Genomic DNA, 14540 nt, shown 5'->3' with positions numbered 1-14540 from the left:
GCAGATGATGTCTGTAATTGAAAGAAGTGATACTCTTTTCTAGCTCCTTTAAGAGAAATATAAAATTTGCATATAATAGATCCTTGCTACACACGACACGAAGTTAAAGCTGAGATGATCCTATAGAAAGCAAGTGTTTTAAAATGTTTCTCCCAATCTGTTTGTATTTGGAAAAATAAAGAGATTTGCATAAATGATGTGGGCCTGTGACCGTTATGCAAATGAACTTGCAAATGAGAGTAACGGGGATTTAGAGATGCTAGTGCTCTTAAACTCAGGTAGTATTTGTCAGGAAAGTAATATGAAATATCTCTATTCAATTGAGAAGTTTTTAAATTGTATAGTGTATAAATATTATAAGATTCAGGAACTAGGGTATCAGTTGCTGGATCTTGAGCTTTAGGAGAATCATACTTTCCAAAGGTGAGAACTTAAAGCAGTGCTCAACTGTAGAACTTAATTTTGGGCATAGGTCTGTCTTATAGCTACTTAAGTATAAATTGGGCATAATTAAATAAATCATATTTAATAATAAATCTTTTGTTATTAAAATATACAAATATACAGGGAAGAGTGTTGGGCAATGGTACAAGTAATTATAAATGAATTAAGAAAGTTCTTTTTTTATAGATGTATTTATTTTATTAATTTTTTGGCTGCGTTGGGTCTTCGTTGCTGTGCGTGGGCTTTTTCTAGTTGTGGCGAGCGGGGGGCTACTCTTCGTTACAGTGCACAGGTTTCTCATTGCGATGGCTTCTCTTGTTGCGGGGCACAGGCTCTAGGTGTGCAGGCTTCAGTAGTTGTGACATGCAGGCTTCAGTAGTTGTGGCTTGTGGGCTCTAGAGCGCAGGCTCAGTAGTTGTGGCTCATGGGCTTAGCTGCTTCGCGGCATGTGGGATCTTCCTGGACCAGGGCTTGAACCCGTGTGCCCTGCATTGGCAGGCAGATTCTTAACCACTGCGACACCAGGGAAGCCCAAGAAAGTTCTTTAAAGATCAATTTTCTTTCACTCTGATAAATTCAGAGCACTAAACATTCCTCACAAATTCCTTGTAAATTAACTAGTAATCCCTTTATAAAGTTAATTCATCAAATTCCTTCAATGACATAAAAATCATTATTATTATACATGATTAGCAATGTGATTAGTCACCTAGGGAGGTAAAGTTTAAGGAAAGTAATTATTTGGAGAATGTGAACCATTGCTGAATTAGGAATTTCTCTCATTATTCAGATCTGATTAGCATGAAATATGACTCACAAATATGACACTGATTCAACAGACAAATGAATATATTTACTAGTTTGTATTCCAAGCATTTCTTAGCTTTCAGAAATGTTGTCTTAATGCAAATTACATTGATATCACATTATTTTTGAGTTAATATGTTTTTGTTAGACAACTTAAAAAGTAATATGGCAATAAAATGACTAAAACCTAAAATACTATCCTCAAAAAAGGATTGGGATGTATTTACCATTTGAAAATGGAAAACAATTCAAATGGGTTTATGTAGAAGTAACCCTGAAGGGGATAGTGCTTCATTTGGTTGTAAAGTTGTGAACTATTTCACAACCAACCCAATGCCAGCCAACGTGGCTTGCCTTGGAATGTTACCCATGGGGGAAAATGGTTTCTGGAAGATTTTGAGTCCTGTAAGACCCTAGATGGGATTGACCTAACTTAAAGGAAAGTTGTGTCATATAAGTTTCTTCATGAATATTTAAGACCATTGTGTAAATTGTATACGGAACTACACTATTTTCTGATGATACCAACTTAGGAGTTTGGAGATCATCCCAGCAACTTCAGAATTTTAGGATTTCTAATTTAAAAAGAGATCCAGAGTGGGGGAGGCCTTCAAGATGGCAGAGGAGTAAGACTTGGAGATCACCTTCCTCCCCCAAAATACATCAAAAATACATCTACATGCGGAACAACTCCTACAGAACACCTACTGAATGCTGGCAGAAGACTTCAGACTTCCCAAAAGGCAAGAAACTCCCCATGTACCTGGGTAGGGCAAAAGAAAAAAGAAAAAACAGAGACAAAAGAATAGGGATGGGACCTACACCTCTGGGAGGGAGCTGTGAAGGAGGAAAAGTTTCCACACACTAGGAAGACCCTTCACTGGTGGAGACAGGGGGTGGTGGGCGGGGGGGAAGCTTCGGAGCCACGGAGGAGAGCACAGCAACAGGGGTGCAGAGGGCAAAGTGGAGAGATTCCTGCACAGAGGATCGGTGCCGACCAGCACTCACCAGCCTGAGAGGCTTGTCTGCTTACATGCTGGGGCGGATGGGGGCTGGGAGCTGAGGCTCAGGCTCTGGAGGTCAGATCCCAGGGAGAGGACTGGGATTGGCTGCGTGAACACAGCCGGAAGGGGGCTAGTGCGCCATAGCTAGCAGGAAGGGAGTCTGGGAAAAAGTCTGGACCTGCCTAAGAGGCGAGAGACCGTTGTTTCGGTGTGTGCGAGGAGAGGGGATTCCTTCCCTGTCTGCCCACAGAAGGCAGAGCACTGCCTAAATGAGCTCCAGAGATGGGTGCGAGCCACGGCTCTCAGCGTGGACCCCAGAGACAGGCATGAAACGCTAAGGCTGCTGCTGCAGCCACCAAGAATCCTATGTGCAAACACAGGTCTCTATCCACACCGCCCCGGGAGCCTGTGCAGCCCGCCACTGCCAGGGTCCCGTGATCCAGGGACAACTTCCCTGGGAGAACACACAGTGCGCCTCAGGCTGTTGCAACATCATGGTGGCCTCTGCCGCCGCAGGCTCGCCCTACATTCCAATTATAACTACTGTACCCGTCCCTCCCCCAAGCCTGAGTGAACCAGAGACCCCTAATCAGCCGCTTCTTTAACCCCCTCCTGTCTGGGTGGAAACTGAAGCCTGAGGGCGACCTACATGCAGAGGTGGGACCAAAACCAAAGCTGAACCCCAGGAGCTGTGTGAACAAAGAAGAGAAAGGGGAATCTCTCCCAGCAGCCTCAGGAGCAGCGGATTAAATCTCCACAGTCAACTTGAGGTACCCTGCATCTGTGGAATACCTGAATAGACAATGAATCAACCCAAAACTGAGGTGGTCGACTTTGGGAGCAGCTGTAGACTTGGGGTTTGCTGTCTGTGACTGACTTGTTTCTGATTTTTATGTTTATCTTAGTATAGTTTTTGGCGCTTGTTATCATTGGTGGATTTGTTTATTGGTTTGGTTGCTCTCTTCTTTTTTTAATTACTTTTTAATTTTTTTATTTTAATTTTTAAATTTTTATTTTATTTTATTTTTATTTATTTTCTTTCTTTTTTTCTCCCTTTTCTTCTGGGCCATGTGGCTGACAGGGTCTTGGTGCTCCGGCCTGGTGTCAGGCCTGAGCCTGTGAGGTGGGAGAGCCGAGTTGGGGACACTGGATCACCAGAGACCTCCCGGCCCCACATAATATCAGTTGGCGAGAGCTCTCCCAGAGATCTCCGTCTCAACACTAAGACCTAATTCCACCCAATGGCCAGCAGGCTCCAGTGCTGGACACCCCATGCCAAACAACTAGCAAGACAGCAACACAACCCCACCCATTAGCAGAGAGGCTACCTAAAATCATACTAAGTTCAAGACACCCCAAAACACACCACTGGATGCAACCCTGCTCAAAAGAAAGACAAGATCCAGCCCCACCCACCAGAATACAGGCACCAGTCCCTCCATCAGGAAGCCTACACAAGCCACTGAACCAACCTTACCCACTGGGGGCAGACACCAAAAACAATGGGAACTACGAACCTGCAGCCTGTGAAAAGGAGACCCCAAACACAGTAAGTTAAGCAAAATGGGAAGAGAGAGAAATATGCAGCAGATGAAGGAGCAAGGTAAAAACCCACCAAACCAAATGAAGAGGAAATAGGCAGTCTACCTGAAAAAGAATTCAGAGTAATGATAGTAAAGACGATCCAAAATCTTGGAAATAGAATGGAGAAAATACAAGAAACGGTTAACAAGGACCTAGAAGAACGAAAGAGCAAACAAACAGTGATGAACAACACAATAAATGAAATTAAAAATTCACTAGAAGGAATCAGTAGCAGAATAACTGAGGCAGAAGAACGGATAAGCGACCTGGAAGATAAAATAGTGGAAATAACTACTGCAGAGCAGAATAAAGAAAAAAGAATGAAAAGAATTGAGGACAGTCTCAGAGACCTCTGGGACAACACTAAATGCACCAACATTCGAATTATAGGGGTCCCAGAAGAAGAAGAGGAAAAGAAAGGGTCTGAGAAAATATTTGAAGAGATTATAGTTGAAAACTTCCCTAACATGGGAAAGGAAATAGTCAATCAAGTCCAGGAAGCACAGAGAGTCCCATACAGGATAAATCCAAGGAGAAACATGCCAAGACATATATTAATCAAACTATCAAAAATTAAATACAAAGAAAAATATTAAAAGCAGCAAGGGAAAAGCAGCAAATAACATACAAGGGAATCCCCATAAGGTTAACAGCTGATCTTTCAGCAGAAACTCTGCAAGCCAGAAGGAAATAGCAGGACATATTTAAAGTGATGAAAGGGAAAAACCTACACCTAAGATTACTCTACCCAGCAAGGATCTCATTCAGATTGGATGGAGAAATTAAAACCTTTACAGAGAAGCAAAAGCTAAGAGAATTCAGCACCACCAAACCAGCTATACAACAAATGCTAAAGGAACTTCTCTAGGCAGGAAACACAAGAGAAGGAAAAGACCTACAAAAACAAACCCAAAACAATGAACAAAAGGGTAATAGGAACATACATATTGATAATTACCTGAAATGTGAATGGATTAAATGCTCCAGCCAAAAGACATAGACTGGCTGAATGGATACAAAAACAAGACTCATATATATGCTGTCTACAAGAGACCCACTTCAGACTTAGGGACACATACAGACTGAAAGTGAGGGGATGGAAAAAGATATTCCATGCAAATGGAAATCCAAAGAAAGCTGGAGTAGCAATTCTCATATCAGACAAAATAGACTTTAAAATAAAGACTATTACAAGAGACAAAGAAGGACACTACATACTGATCAAGGGATCAATCCAAGAAGAAGATATAACAATTGTAAATATTTATGCACCCAACATAGGAGCACCTGAATACATAAGACGAATGCTAACAGCCATAAAAGGGGAAATTGACAGTAACACAATCATAGTAGGGGACTTTAACACCCTACTTTCACCAATGGACAGATCATCCAAAAGGAAAATAAATAAGGAAACACAGGCTTTAAATGACACATTAAAGAAGATGGACTTAATTGATATTTGTAGGACATTTCATCCAAAAACAACAGAATACACTTTCTTCTCAGGTGCTCATGGAACATTCTCCAGGATCATATCTTGGGTCACAAATCAAGCCTTGATAAATTTAAGAAAATTGAAATCGTATCAAGTATCTTTTCTGACAACAATGCTATGAGACTAGATATCAATTACAGGAAAAAACTGTAAAAAATACAAACACATGGAGGCTAAACAATACGCTACTAAATAACCAAAAGGTCACTGAAGATATCAAAGAGGAAATTAAAAAATACCTAGAAAAAATTACAATGAAAACACGATGACCCAAAAGCTATGGGATGTAACAAAAGCAGTTCTAAAAGGGAAGTTTATAGCAATACAATCCTACCTCAAGAAATATCTCAAATAAACAACCTAACCTTACACCTAAAGCAATTAGAGAAAGAAGAACAATTAGAGAAAGAAGAACAAAAATACCCCAAAGGTAGCAGAAGGAAAGAAATCATAAAGATCAGATCAGAAATAAATGAAAAAGAAATGAAGGAAACGATATCAAAGATCAGTAAAGCTAAAAGCTGGTTCTTTGAGAAGATAAACAAAATTGATAAACCATTAGCCAGACTCATCAAGAAAAAAAGGGAGAAGACTCAAATCAACAGGATTAGAAATGAAAAAGGAGAAGTAACAACTGACACTGCAGAAATACAAAGGATGATGAGGGATTTCTAGAAGCAACTATATGCCAATAAAATGGGCAACCTGGAAGAAATGGACAAATTCTTAGAAAAGCACAACCTTCTGAGACTGGACCAAGAAAAAATAGAAAATATGAACAGACCAATCACAAGCACTGAAATTGAAACTGTGATTAAAAATCTTCCAACCAAAAAAAAAAAAAAATCTTCCAACCAACAAAAGGCCAGGACCAGATGGCTTCACAGGTGAATTCTTTCAAATATTTAGAGAAGAGCTAACACCTATCCTTCTCAAACGCTTCCAAAATATAGCAGAGGGAGGAACACTCCCAAACACATTCTGCTAGGCCACCATCACCCTGATACCAAAACCAGACAAAGATGTCACAAAGAAAGAAAACTACAGGCCAATATCACTGATGAACATAGATGCAAAACTCCTCAACAAAATACTAGCAAACAGATTCCAACAGCACATTAAAAGGATCATACACCATGATCAAGTGGGGTTTATCCCAGGAATGCAAGGATTCTTCAATATACCCAAATCAATCAATGTGATATACCATATTAAAAAACTGAAGGATAAAAACCATATGATCATCTAAATAGATGCATAAAAAGCTTTCGACAAAATTCAACAGCCGTTTAGGATAAAAACCCTCCAGAAAGTAGGCATAGAGAGAACTTACCTGAACATAATAAAGACCATATATGAGAAACCCACAGCCAACATCATTCTCAGTGGTGAAAACCTGAAACCATTTCCTCTAAAATCAGGAACAAGACAAGGTTGCCCACTCTCACCACTGTTATTCAACATAGTTTTGGAAGTTTTAGCCACAGCAATCAGAAAAGAAAAAGAAATCAAAGGAATCCAAGTCGGAAAAGAAGTAAAGCTGTCAGTGTTTGAAGATGACATGATACGATACATAGAGAATCCTAAAGACGCTACCAGAAAACTACTAGAGCTAATCAGTGAATTTGGTAAAGTAGCAGGATACAGAATTAATGCACAGAAATCTCATGCATTCCTATACACTAATGATGAAAAATCTGAAAGAGAAATTAAGGAAACACTCCCATTTACCATTGCAACAAAAAGAATAAAACACCTAGGAATAAACCTACCTAAGGAGACAAAAGACCTGTATGCAGAAAAGTATGAGACACTGATGAAAGAAATTAAAGATGATACAAACAGATGGAGAGATATACCATGTTCTTGGATTGGAAGAATCAACATTGTGAAAATGACTATACTACCCAAAGCAATCTACAGATTCAATGCAATCCCTATCAAACTACCAATGGCATTTTTCACAGAACTAGAACAAAAAATTTCACAATTTGTATGGAAACACAAAGACCCCGAATAGCCAAAGCAATCTTGAGAAAGAAAAACGGAGCTGGAGGAATCAGGCTCCTGGACTTCAGACTATACTACAAAGCTACAGTAATCAAGACTATGGTACTGGAACCAAAACAGAAATATAGGTCAATGGAACAGGATAGAAAGCCCAGAGATAAACCCACACACATATGCTCACCTTATTTTTGATAAAGGAGGCAAGAATATACAATGGAGAAAAGACAGCCTCTTCAGTAATTGGTGCTGGGAAAACTGGACAGGTACATGTAAAAGAATGAGATTAGAACCCTCCCTAACACCATACACAAAAATAAACTCAAAATGGATTAAAGACCTAAATGTAAGGCCAGACACTATAAAACTCTTAGAGGAAAATGTAGGCAGAATGCTCTATGACATAAGTCACAGCAAGGTCCTTTTTGACCCACCTCCTAGAGAAATGGAAATAAAACAAAAATAAATAAATGCAACCTAATGAAACTTAAAAGCTTTTGCACAGCAAAGGAAACCATAAACGAGACGAAAAGACAACCCTCATAATGGGAGAAAATATTTGCAAACGAAGCAACTGACAAAGGATTAATCTCCAAAATATACAAGCAGCTCATGCAGCTCAATATCAAAAAAGCAAAAAAAAAAAATCCGAAAATGGGCAGAAGACCTAAATAGACATTTCTCCAAAGAAGATATACAGATTGCCAAGAAACACATGAAAGGATGCTCAACATCACTAATCATTAGAGAAATGTAAATCAAAACTACAATGAGGTATCACCTCACACCAGTCAGAATGGCCATCATGAAAAAATCTACAAACAATAACTGCTGGAGAGGGTGTGGAGAAAAGGGAACCCTCTTGCACTGTTGGTGGGAATGTAAATTGATACAGTCACTATGGAGAATGGTATGGAGATTCCTTAAAAAACTAAAAATATAACTACCATATGACCCAGCAATCCCACTACTGGGCATATACCCTGAGAAAACCATAATTCAAAAAGAGTCATGTACCACAATGTTCATTGCAGCACTATTTAGAATAACTGGGACATGGAAGCAACCTAAGTCTTCATCAACAGATGAATGGATGAAGAAGATGTGGCACATATATACAATGGAATATTACTCAGCCATAAAAAGAAATGAAATTGAGTTATTTGTAGTGAGGTGGATGGACCTAGAGTCTGTCATACAGAGTGAAGTAAGTCAGAAAGAGAAAATAACGTATGCTAACACATATATATGGAATCTAAAAAAAAAGAAAAAGGTTCTGAAGAACCTAGGGACAGGACAGGAATAAAGACGCAGAGGTAGAGAATGGACTTGAGGGCACGGGGAGGGGGAAGGGTAAGCTGGGACCAAGAGAGATAGTAGCATTGACATATACACTACCAAATGTAAAATCGATAGGTAGTGGGAAGCAGCTACATAGCACAGGGAGATCAGCTCAGTGCTTTGTGACCACCTAGACGGGTGGGATAGGGAGAGTGGGAGGGAGGCATAAGAGGGAGGGGATATGGGGATATATGTATACATATAGCTGATTCACTTTGTTATACAGCAGAATCTAACACGACATTGTAAAGCAATTATACTCCAATGAAGATGTTAAAAAATTAATGTTATTGCTAATGAAGTTTGTCATTATAAAAGTAAAAATGAAAATCCTTAAAAAAAAAAAAAAAGAGCTTCGGCCCAGAGCTGCGGCCGACGCGGAGGTTTCGGCGGCTTCTGTGGCCGTGACGGGAAGTGAGGTGGTCCGGCTGGGCGACCGCGGCGGCAGAAACAGAGGCGGAAGGGTCCCTGCGGCGACGACGTCGTCGACCCGGGTGACCGAGGGGGCTGAGCGCCGAGGGCACTCGCCCGCTCGGAAGCCGGATCCCGAGCCGGGCTGGATGGATCATCACCAGCCGGGGACTGGCCGCTACCAGGTGCTTCACAATGAAGAGGATAATTCAGAATCATCTGCTGTAGAGCAGCCATCAACTTCAAACCCAACACCACAAAATGTGCAGGCTGCTCCTTCAGCATCTGGACTTGAGACTGACTCTTCTCCTCCACCTTATAGCAGTATTACTGTGGAAGTACCTACAACTTCAGATACAGACGTTGACAGTGAGGTTTATCCTGTGCCACCTCCTTACAGTGTTGCTACCTCTCTTCCTACGTATGATGAAGCTGAGAAGGCCAAAGCGGCTGCAATGGCAGCTGCAGCAGCAGAAACATCTCAAAGAATTCAAGAGGAAGAGTGTCCAACAAGAGATGACTTCAGCGATGCAGACCAGCTCAGAGTGGGTAATGATGGGATTTTCATGCTGGCATTTTTCATGGCATTTATTTTCAACTGGCTTGGATTTTGTTTATCCTTCTGTATCACCAGTACCATAGCTGGAAGGTATGGTGCCATCTGTGGATTTGGCCTTTCATTGATCAAATGGATCCTTATTGTCAGGTTTTCTGATTATTTTACTGGATATTTCAATGGACAGTATTGGCTTTGGTGGATATTTCTTGTACTTGGCCCGCTTCTTTTCTTCAGAGGATTTGTTAATTATCTAAAAGTCAGAAACATGTCTGAAAGCATGGCAGCTGCTCATAGAACAAGATATTTCTTCTTATTATAGAGCTTGACCACAGAATGTCTATGAAGTAACCACCAGCACAGCATTTGAAAGCTTGGAAAACAAAATATGACAAAGCACTTACACAGAGAGAATGGGCATTTTGCATAAAACAGTGTGAAATTCACATAGATATCTGGTGGATAAAACAAACAAACAAAAAAACAAATCTGTGATTGAAAAGCAATTTGCCATGCACTGATCTTAACAAACTGGGTCAATGAATAAAAGTTGTGTGAAGAAAATAGGAGCTTTGTTACTATTTTCTTAATGTGTGCCAGTTTGTATCAACAAAGAAGGCTGCAACTTGAATAAATGGGAATATAAAGAAATGAGCAGAGGTTGTCTTACTGGTTATCCAGTGAGTTTCTGGAGGCTGTGTATATAGTAAAGGCATTTATTTATTGTGCAGCTAGTAGATCTTCACATGAAGAGACCTCATATCTCTACTCCTATACTATTGATACTTTTAAAGCAAGTATCATACACTTCATTGATTTGAACTTTTAAAGTAGTTGAACTGCATAAGCAAAATGTCTACTAAAACACTTAACTTCTGGATGTATCTTTAAGTACAAAATGTTTCAAGTTGCTATGACTTAAGTATAAATAAATTGTATGGTTTGTGATTTGGTTGCTTAAATTTTATGCTTATATGAGTTTTACATAAGCTAACATGATTTACTTATTTCTGCTAAAGAGAACAATGATTACAATTGCATTTCTAGATTATATTTAAATATCACTTTAAATGTTCCACTAAGGTTTCTTCTTCCCCCTAGGAGATGTCACATTTTCTCTTTAACTGGTAAAATGTCTTTACAAGCAGTGACCTTAAGAGTTTGTCGGTATTACCTGTAAGATAAAAGGCAAAGTAATTTTACTAATTTAAATGATATTCTGTGAATATTCAGTGTGATTACCTTGTTTGCATTTTCAAGAGTTTAAACTATAATGTAAATATTTTCTAGATGGTTAGAAACCTAAACTTTAGAATATATTTTGATATATGCTACCTTATGTCATTCTTACCAAAAGGATATTATATACTTGATGTAATACTACTATAAGATGGGTTTTCATTATGCTGTCGTTTAGATAATTGCAACTTAATACATTTTAAGGCTAATTCTTTTTGTCCCTAGACTGCATCCACCAGACATTCCTTTCTTATATCAATGTGAAATTTCCAGATCGTCTGTAAACCTGCAACTTTAATAAGATAGAAGACTACTAAAAACAGAAGACAAATTAGTGAAGAAAAGGTAGAGCTTCAAAACTGAATGGCAGAGTGGTTTATGCTTAAAAGCCGTTTCTGTTCATTCTCTTAAATATTTATATTTCATTTGTTTTGCACAGTTGCATATGTGCCCATTTAAAAGATTTGGGTATACTTGAAAGAAACCGTAAAGTTGTAGCAGTAAAGTGCAGTCACATTTGATTAATCAGTGTTTGATACAATTGAAAGAGTTGAGTGATAAACAGTCTTCCAGCATGTAAATGCCATTGACTTCTGACCTGACATTTAATGTAATAAAGATGAAATTATTAACCATGTCAAATACTTTAGTTTCTGGCTCTTAGATTTATCTAGTAACTCTACACATGAAACATCCTTTGTTATATATAAAGTTTTTTGAAACCTGCAGTGCTGATTAGTAGGCTTTGTCAGATTGTTGAACCAATATTTACATCATTATTTAGCAAAACTTTCTGTAAATAACCATGCATAAATTACTTTCTGCATTGTTTTATTAGAAATTGTGTCTAGATATCTCTTCATTAATTTTAAATTAAGTGAACTTAATATATATAGAAAATTTGGGTGTTAAAGATAGTTTTAGGACAAATTTTAAGAAAATGTGGGTACGCCACATGTCCTTTATAAGAAAATCTTTTTTTTTTTTAAAGGGACATGACAGTTTTAGGGTTTCTCAAATGAGAAGCTTGGTTTTTAGCATTGTTCATCTTAGAGATTCTTGCAGGAAGAGATTGTATTAGATATTATATTTATTTCATTTAAGACATTTTTGAAAATTAATTTTCTGAATAAGATACTCTCATTTGCATTTTGTCTTTTAAAAAGCCAATAAAAAGTATCTTTCAAAAAAAAAAAAAAAAAGAGATCCAGAAATAAGTGGAAAGGAAATTTGAATGATAGTTTCTCAGTAATGTTTTCCTGTAAAATCTTTTATAGGTCTTTTTTTTTTTTTTTTTTTTTTTTTGTGCGAGGGCTTTCTCTAGTTGTGGCAAGCGGGGGCCACTCTTCATCGTGGTACGCGGGCCTCTCACTATCGCGGCCTCTCTTGTTGCGGAGCACATGCTCCAGGTGTGCAGGCTCAGTAGTTGTGGCTCACGGGCCCAGCCGCTCCGTGGCATGTGGGATCCTCCCAGACCAGGGCTCGAACCCGTGTCCCCTGCATTGGCAGGCAGACTCCCAACCACTGCGCCACCAGGGAAGCCCTATAGGTCTTTTAAACGTATATGATAATGTTATTTAGAGATAATTACATTTTTTCCTAGGATGATTTCTTTTTTCACTGAATTCAAAACAATGAACACTATGGAAAGTCATCCTTCTCAGATAAAGCCAAAGAAATTTTGGAAATAGATTTTTCTTAAACATTCTGTATTGCCTGTATTTTTTGATGTTTGACTAATGTGTGAGTTGCTTGAAATGGGTCAATATTTATGAAAAGTCTTAGGGAAAGTAGGTGCTAAAGACTTTACATAGAAAGAGGTACAGTTACAGATTTAATGGTTAAATTAAGAATGGTGGTCACTAACCTTTATCTAAACCCTGCTATGTGCCATTTTATAGATTTGAGAACAAACATTCAGAGATGTTTGGTAACTTGTCCAATGTCAGCTAACAAGGACTGAGATTTAATTCTGGGACTTTGATACCAAGATTTTTCACCTTCAGTAGTGTCTTATAGCTAAAAGTTATGTTTAAGTATTTAAAAACTTAGTGGAAAATAGATTGACCTGTATCACCAATATAAGTTTGTCATTAATAATGATGTGAAAGTTGTTTAGTAGTGGTAATAATATAAAGATATTCTCAGTTTGGCCACTAGATGTCAGCACTTAGCTGCTATATGTGGTGCAACAATTCTACATTTTAGTGGAATATTTTTTGCCAGGTTGTATTCAGGTGCTAAATATTATTGCGGCATATTGCAAATCTATTATAGTTAACATATTAAAAGCATTTTAGTAGCTGTCACTATGTTAATGTAATAAAACTTTTAAAAAAGTATTTCATTTTGCTAAAGTTTCTTTTGCTTTTCTCTTTTTTTTCATAAATTTATTTATTTACTTATTTTTGGCTGCGTTGGGTCTTTGTTGCTGCGCACGGGCTTTCTCTAGTTGCGGTGAGCAGGGGCTACTCTTCCTTGTGGTCCGCGGGCTTCTCATTGCCGTGTCTTCTCTTGTTGCGGAGCACAGGCTCTGAGCGCGCGGGTTTCAGTAGCTGTGGCATACGGGCTCAGTAGTTGTGGCTCGTGGGCTCTAGAGCGCAGGCTCAGTAGTTGTGGCGCACGGGCTTAGTTGCTCTGTGGCATGTGGGATCTTCCCGGACCAGGGCTTGAACCCGTGTCCCCTGCATTGGCAGGCAGATTCTTAACCACTGAGCCACCAGGGAAGCCCTCTTTTGCTTTTCTCTTAAATCAGAGATTCAATCTTTTACCAAAACGGATAAAATAATACCATTTATTTCTCCTGTAAAAAATTTAAAATCTATGTTTATACTTTATGAGTTAGCAATTCATAACATGTTCAGAGCATGCTCCATTCTTAATTTCTTTTAAAATACATAAGCAAATTATGGGTTTTGGAAAGATCTCTGGAGCACTGTATTACATACAGTATTTCCAGCATAACTCTGAAGCTGCCTAATTGGTACTTCTGTTGCTTCTGCAAGACCAGTGGTTCCTTGAAGGGAGGTAACTTACGCAGCTTTTAATCCCAGCTCCTACCACAGTGCCTCTCCCAGAGTAAATCCTTGGTAAATGTTTATTGACCGAATGTCTGTTAAGAGGCACAAAAATAGTGACTTCACAGGCAGTATGGAGTCCTAATATCATTTTTGAAGCTTTAGCCCTTGGGCAAATTATTTAACTTTGAATCATAATTTCTGTATCTTTGTAGAAGGGTATGATAAAAAGCAACCTTACTGGGTTGGCAAGGCATTAAATTAAATACATATAAAGTTTCTATCACATCATAAATAATAGGTATAGCTATTATCATTCTTAGCAATGATTACTAACAATTATTGCCAGTAATAATGGTAGTGGTGTAGTAGAGGTAGAAACATATAGGAGGTCTGAGCAGTTCGGGGGCTGTGTTTAGTGTATGGGAGGTTTTCTTCTCTGCTGTGCCAGCATGAGTGAGATTATATAGTTTGGACTGTAAGGTTATTGTCTGGGCATCTTAAGCCATCATTTTTCTCATTTTGTGACTAAGGAACCCAAACCAGAGATTGCGAGTCAGAGTCGGCCAGGCCAGGATATGTTGTTCCTGGGCTCAGGGCACTAGCCAGTACTGCTGAGCTTCCTGAGGTGC

General features: G+C 38.8%; 2 protein-coding genes across 2 annotated transcripts in view; both read left to right on the top strand.

Annotated features, from left to right (window-relative positions):
* GIPC2 (GIPC PDZ domain containing family member 2) overlaps positions 1-14540 on the top strand; it is a 92051-nt gene that overhangs the window by 66756 nt on the left and 10755 nt on the right. The window lies entirely within an intron of this gene.
* On the top strand, positions 197-9974 carry LOC133089035 (NEDD4 family-interacting protein 2-like). The gene is made up of 2 exons (XM_061187214.1): positions 197-278; positions 9037-9974. Exons 1-2 carry the CDS (start codon positions 197-199, stop codon positions 9972-9974), a joined length of 1020 nt encoding a protein of 339 aa, XP_061043197.1.

The sequence above is a fragment of the Eubalaena glacialis genome, chromosome 3 (genome assembly GCF_028564815.1).
Source record: "Eubalaena glacialis isolate mEubGla1 chromosome 3, mEubGla1.1.hap2.+ XY, whole genome shotgun sequence".
Lineage (NCBI taxonomy): Eukaryota > Metazoa > Chordata > Mammalia > Artiodactyla > Balaenidae > Eubalaena > Eubalaena glacialis.
This window is presented reverse-complemented; position numbering and strand designations above follow the sequence as displayed.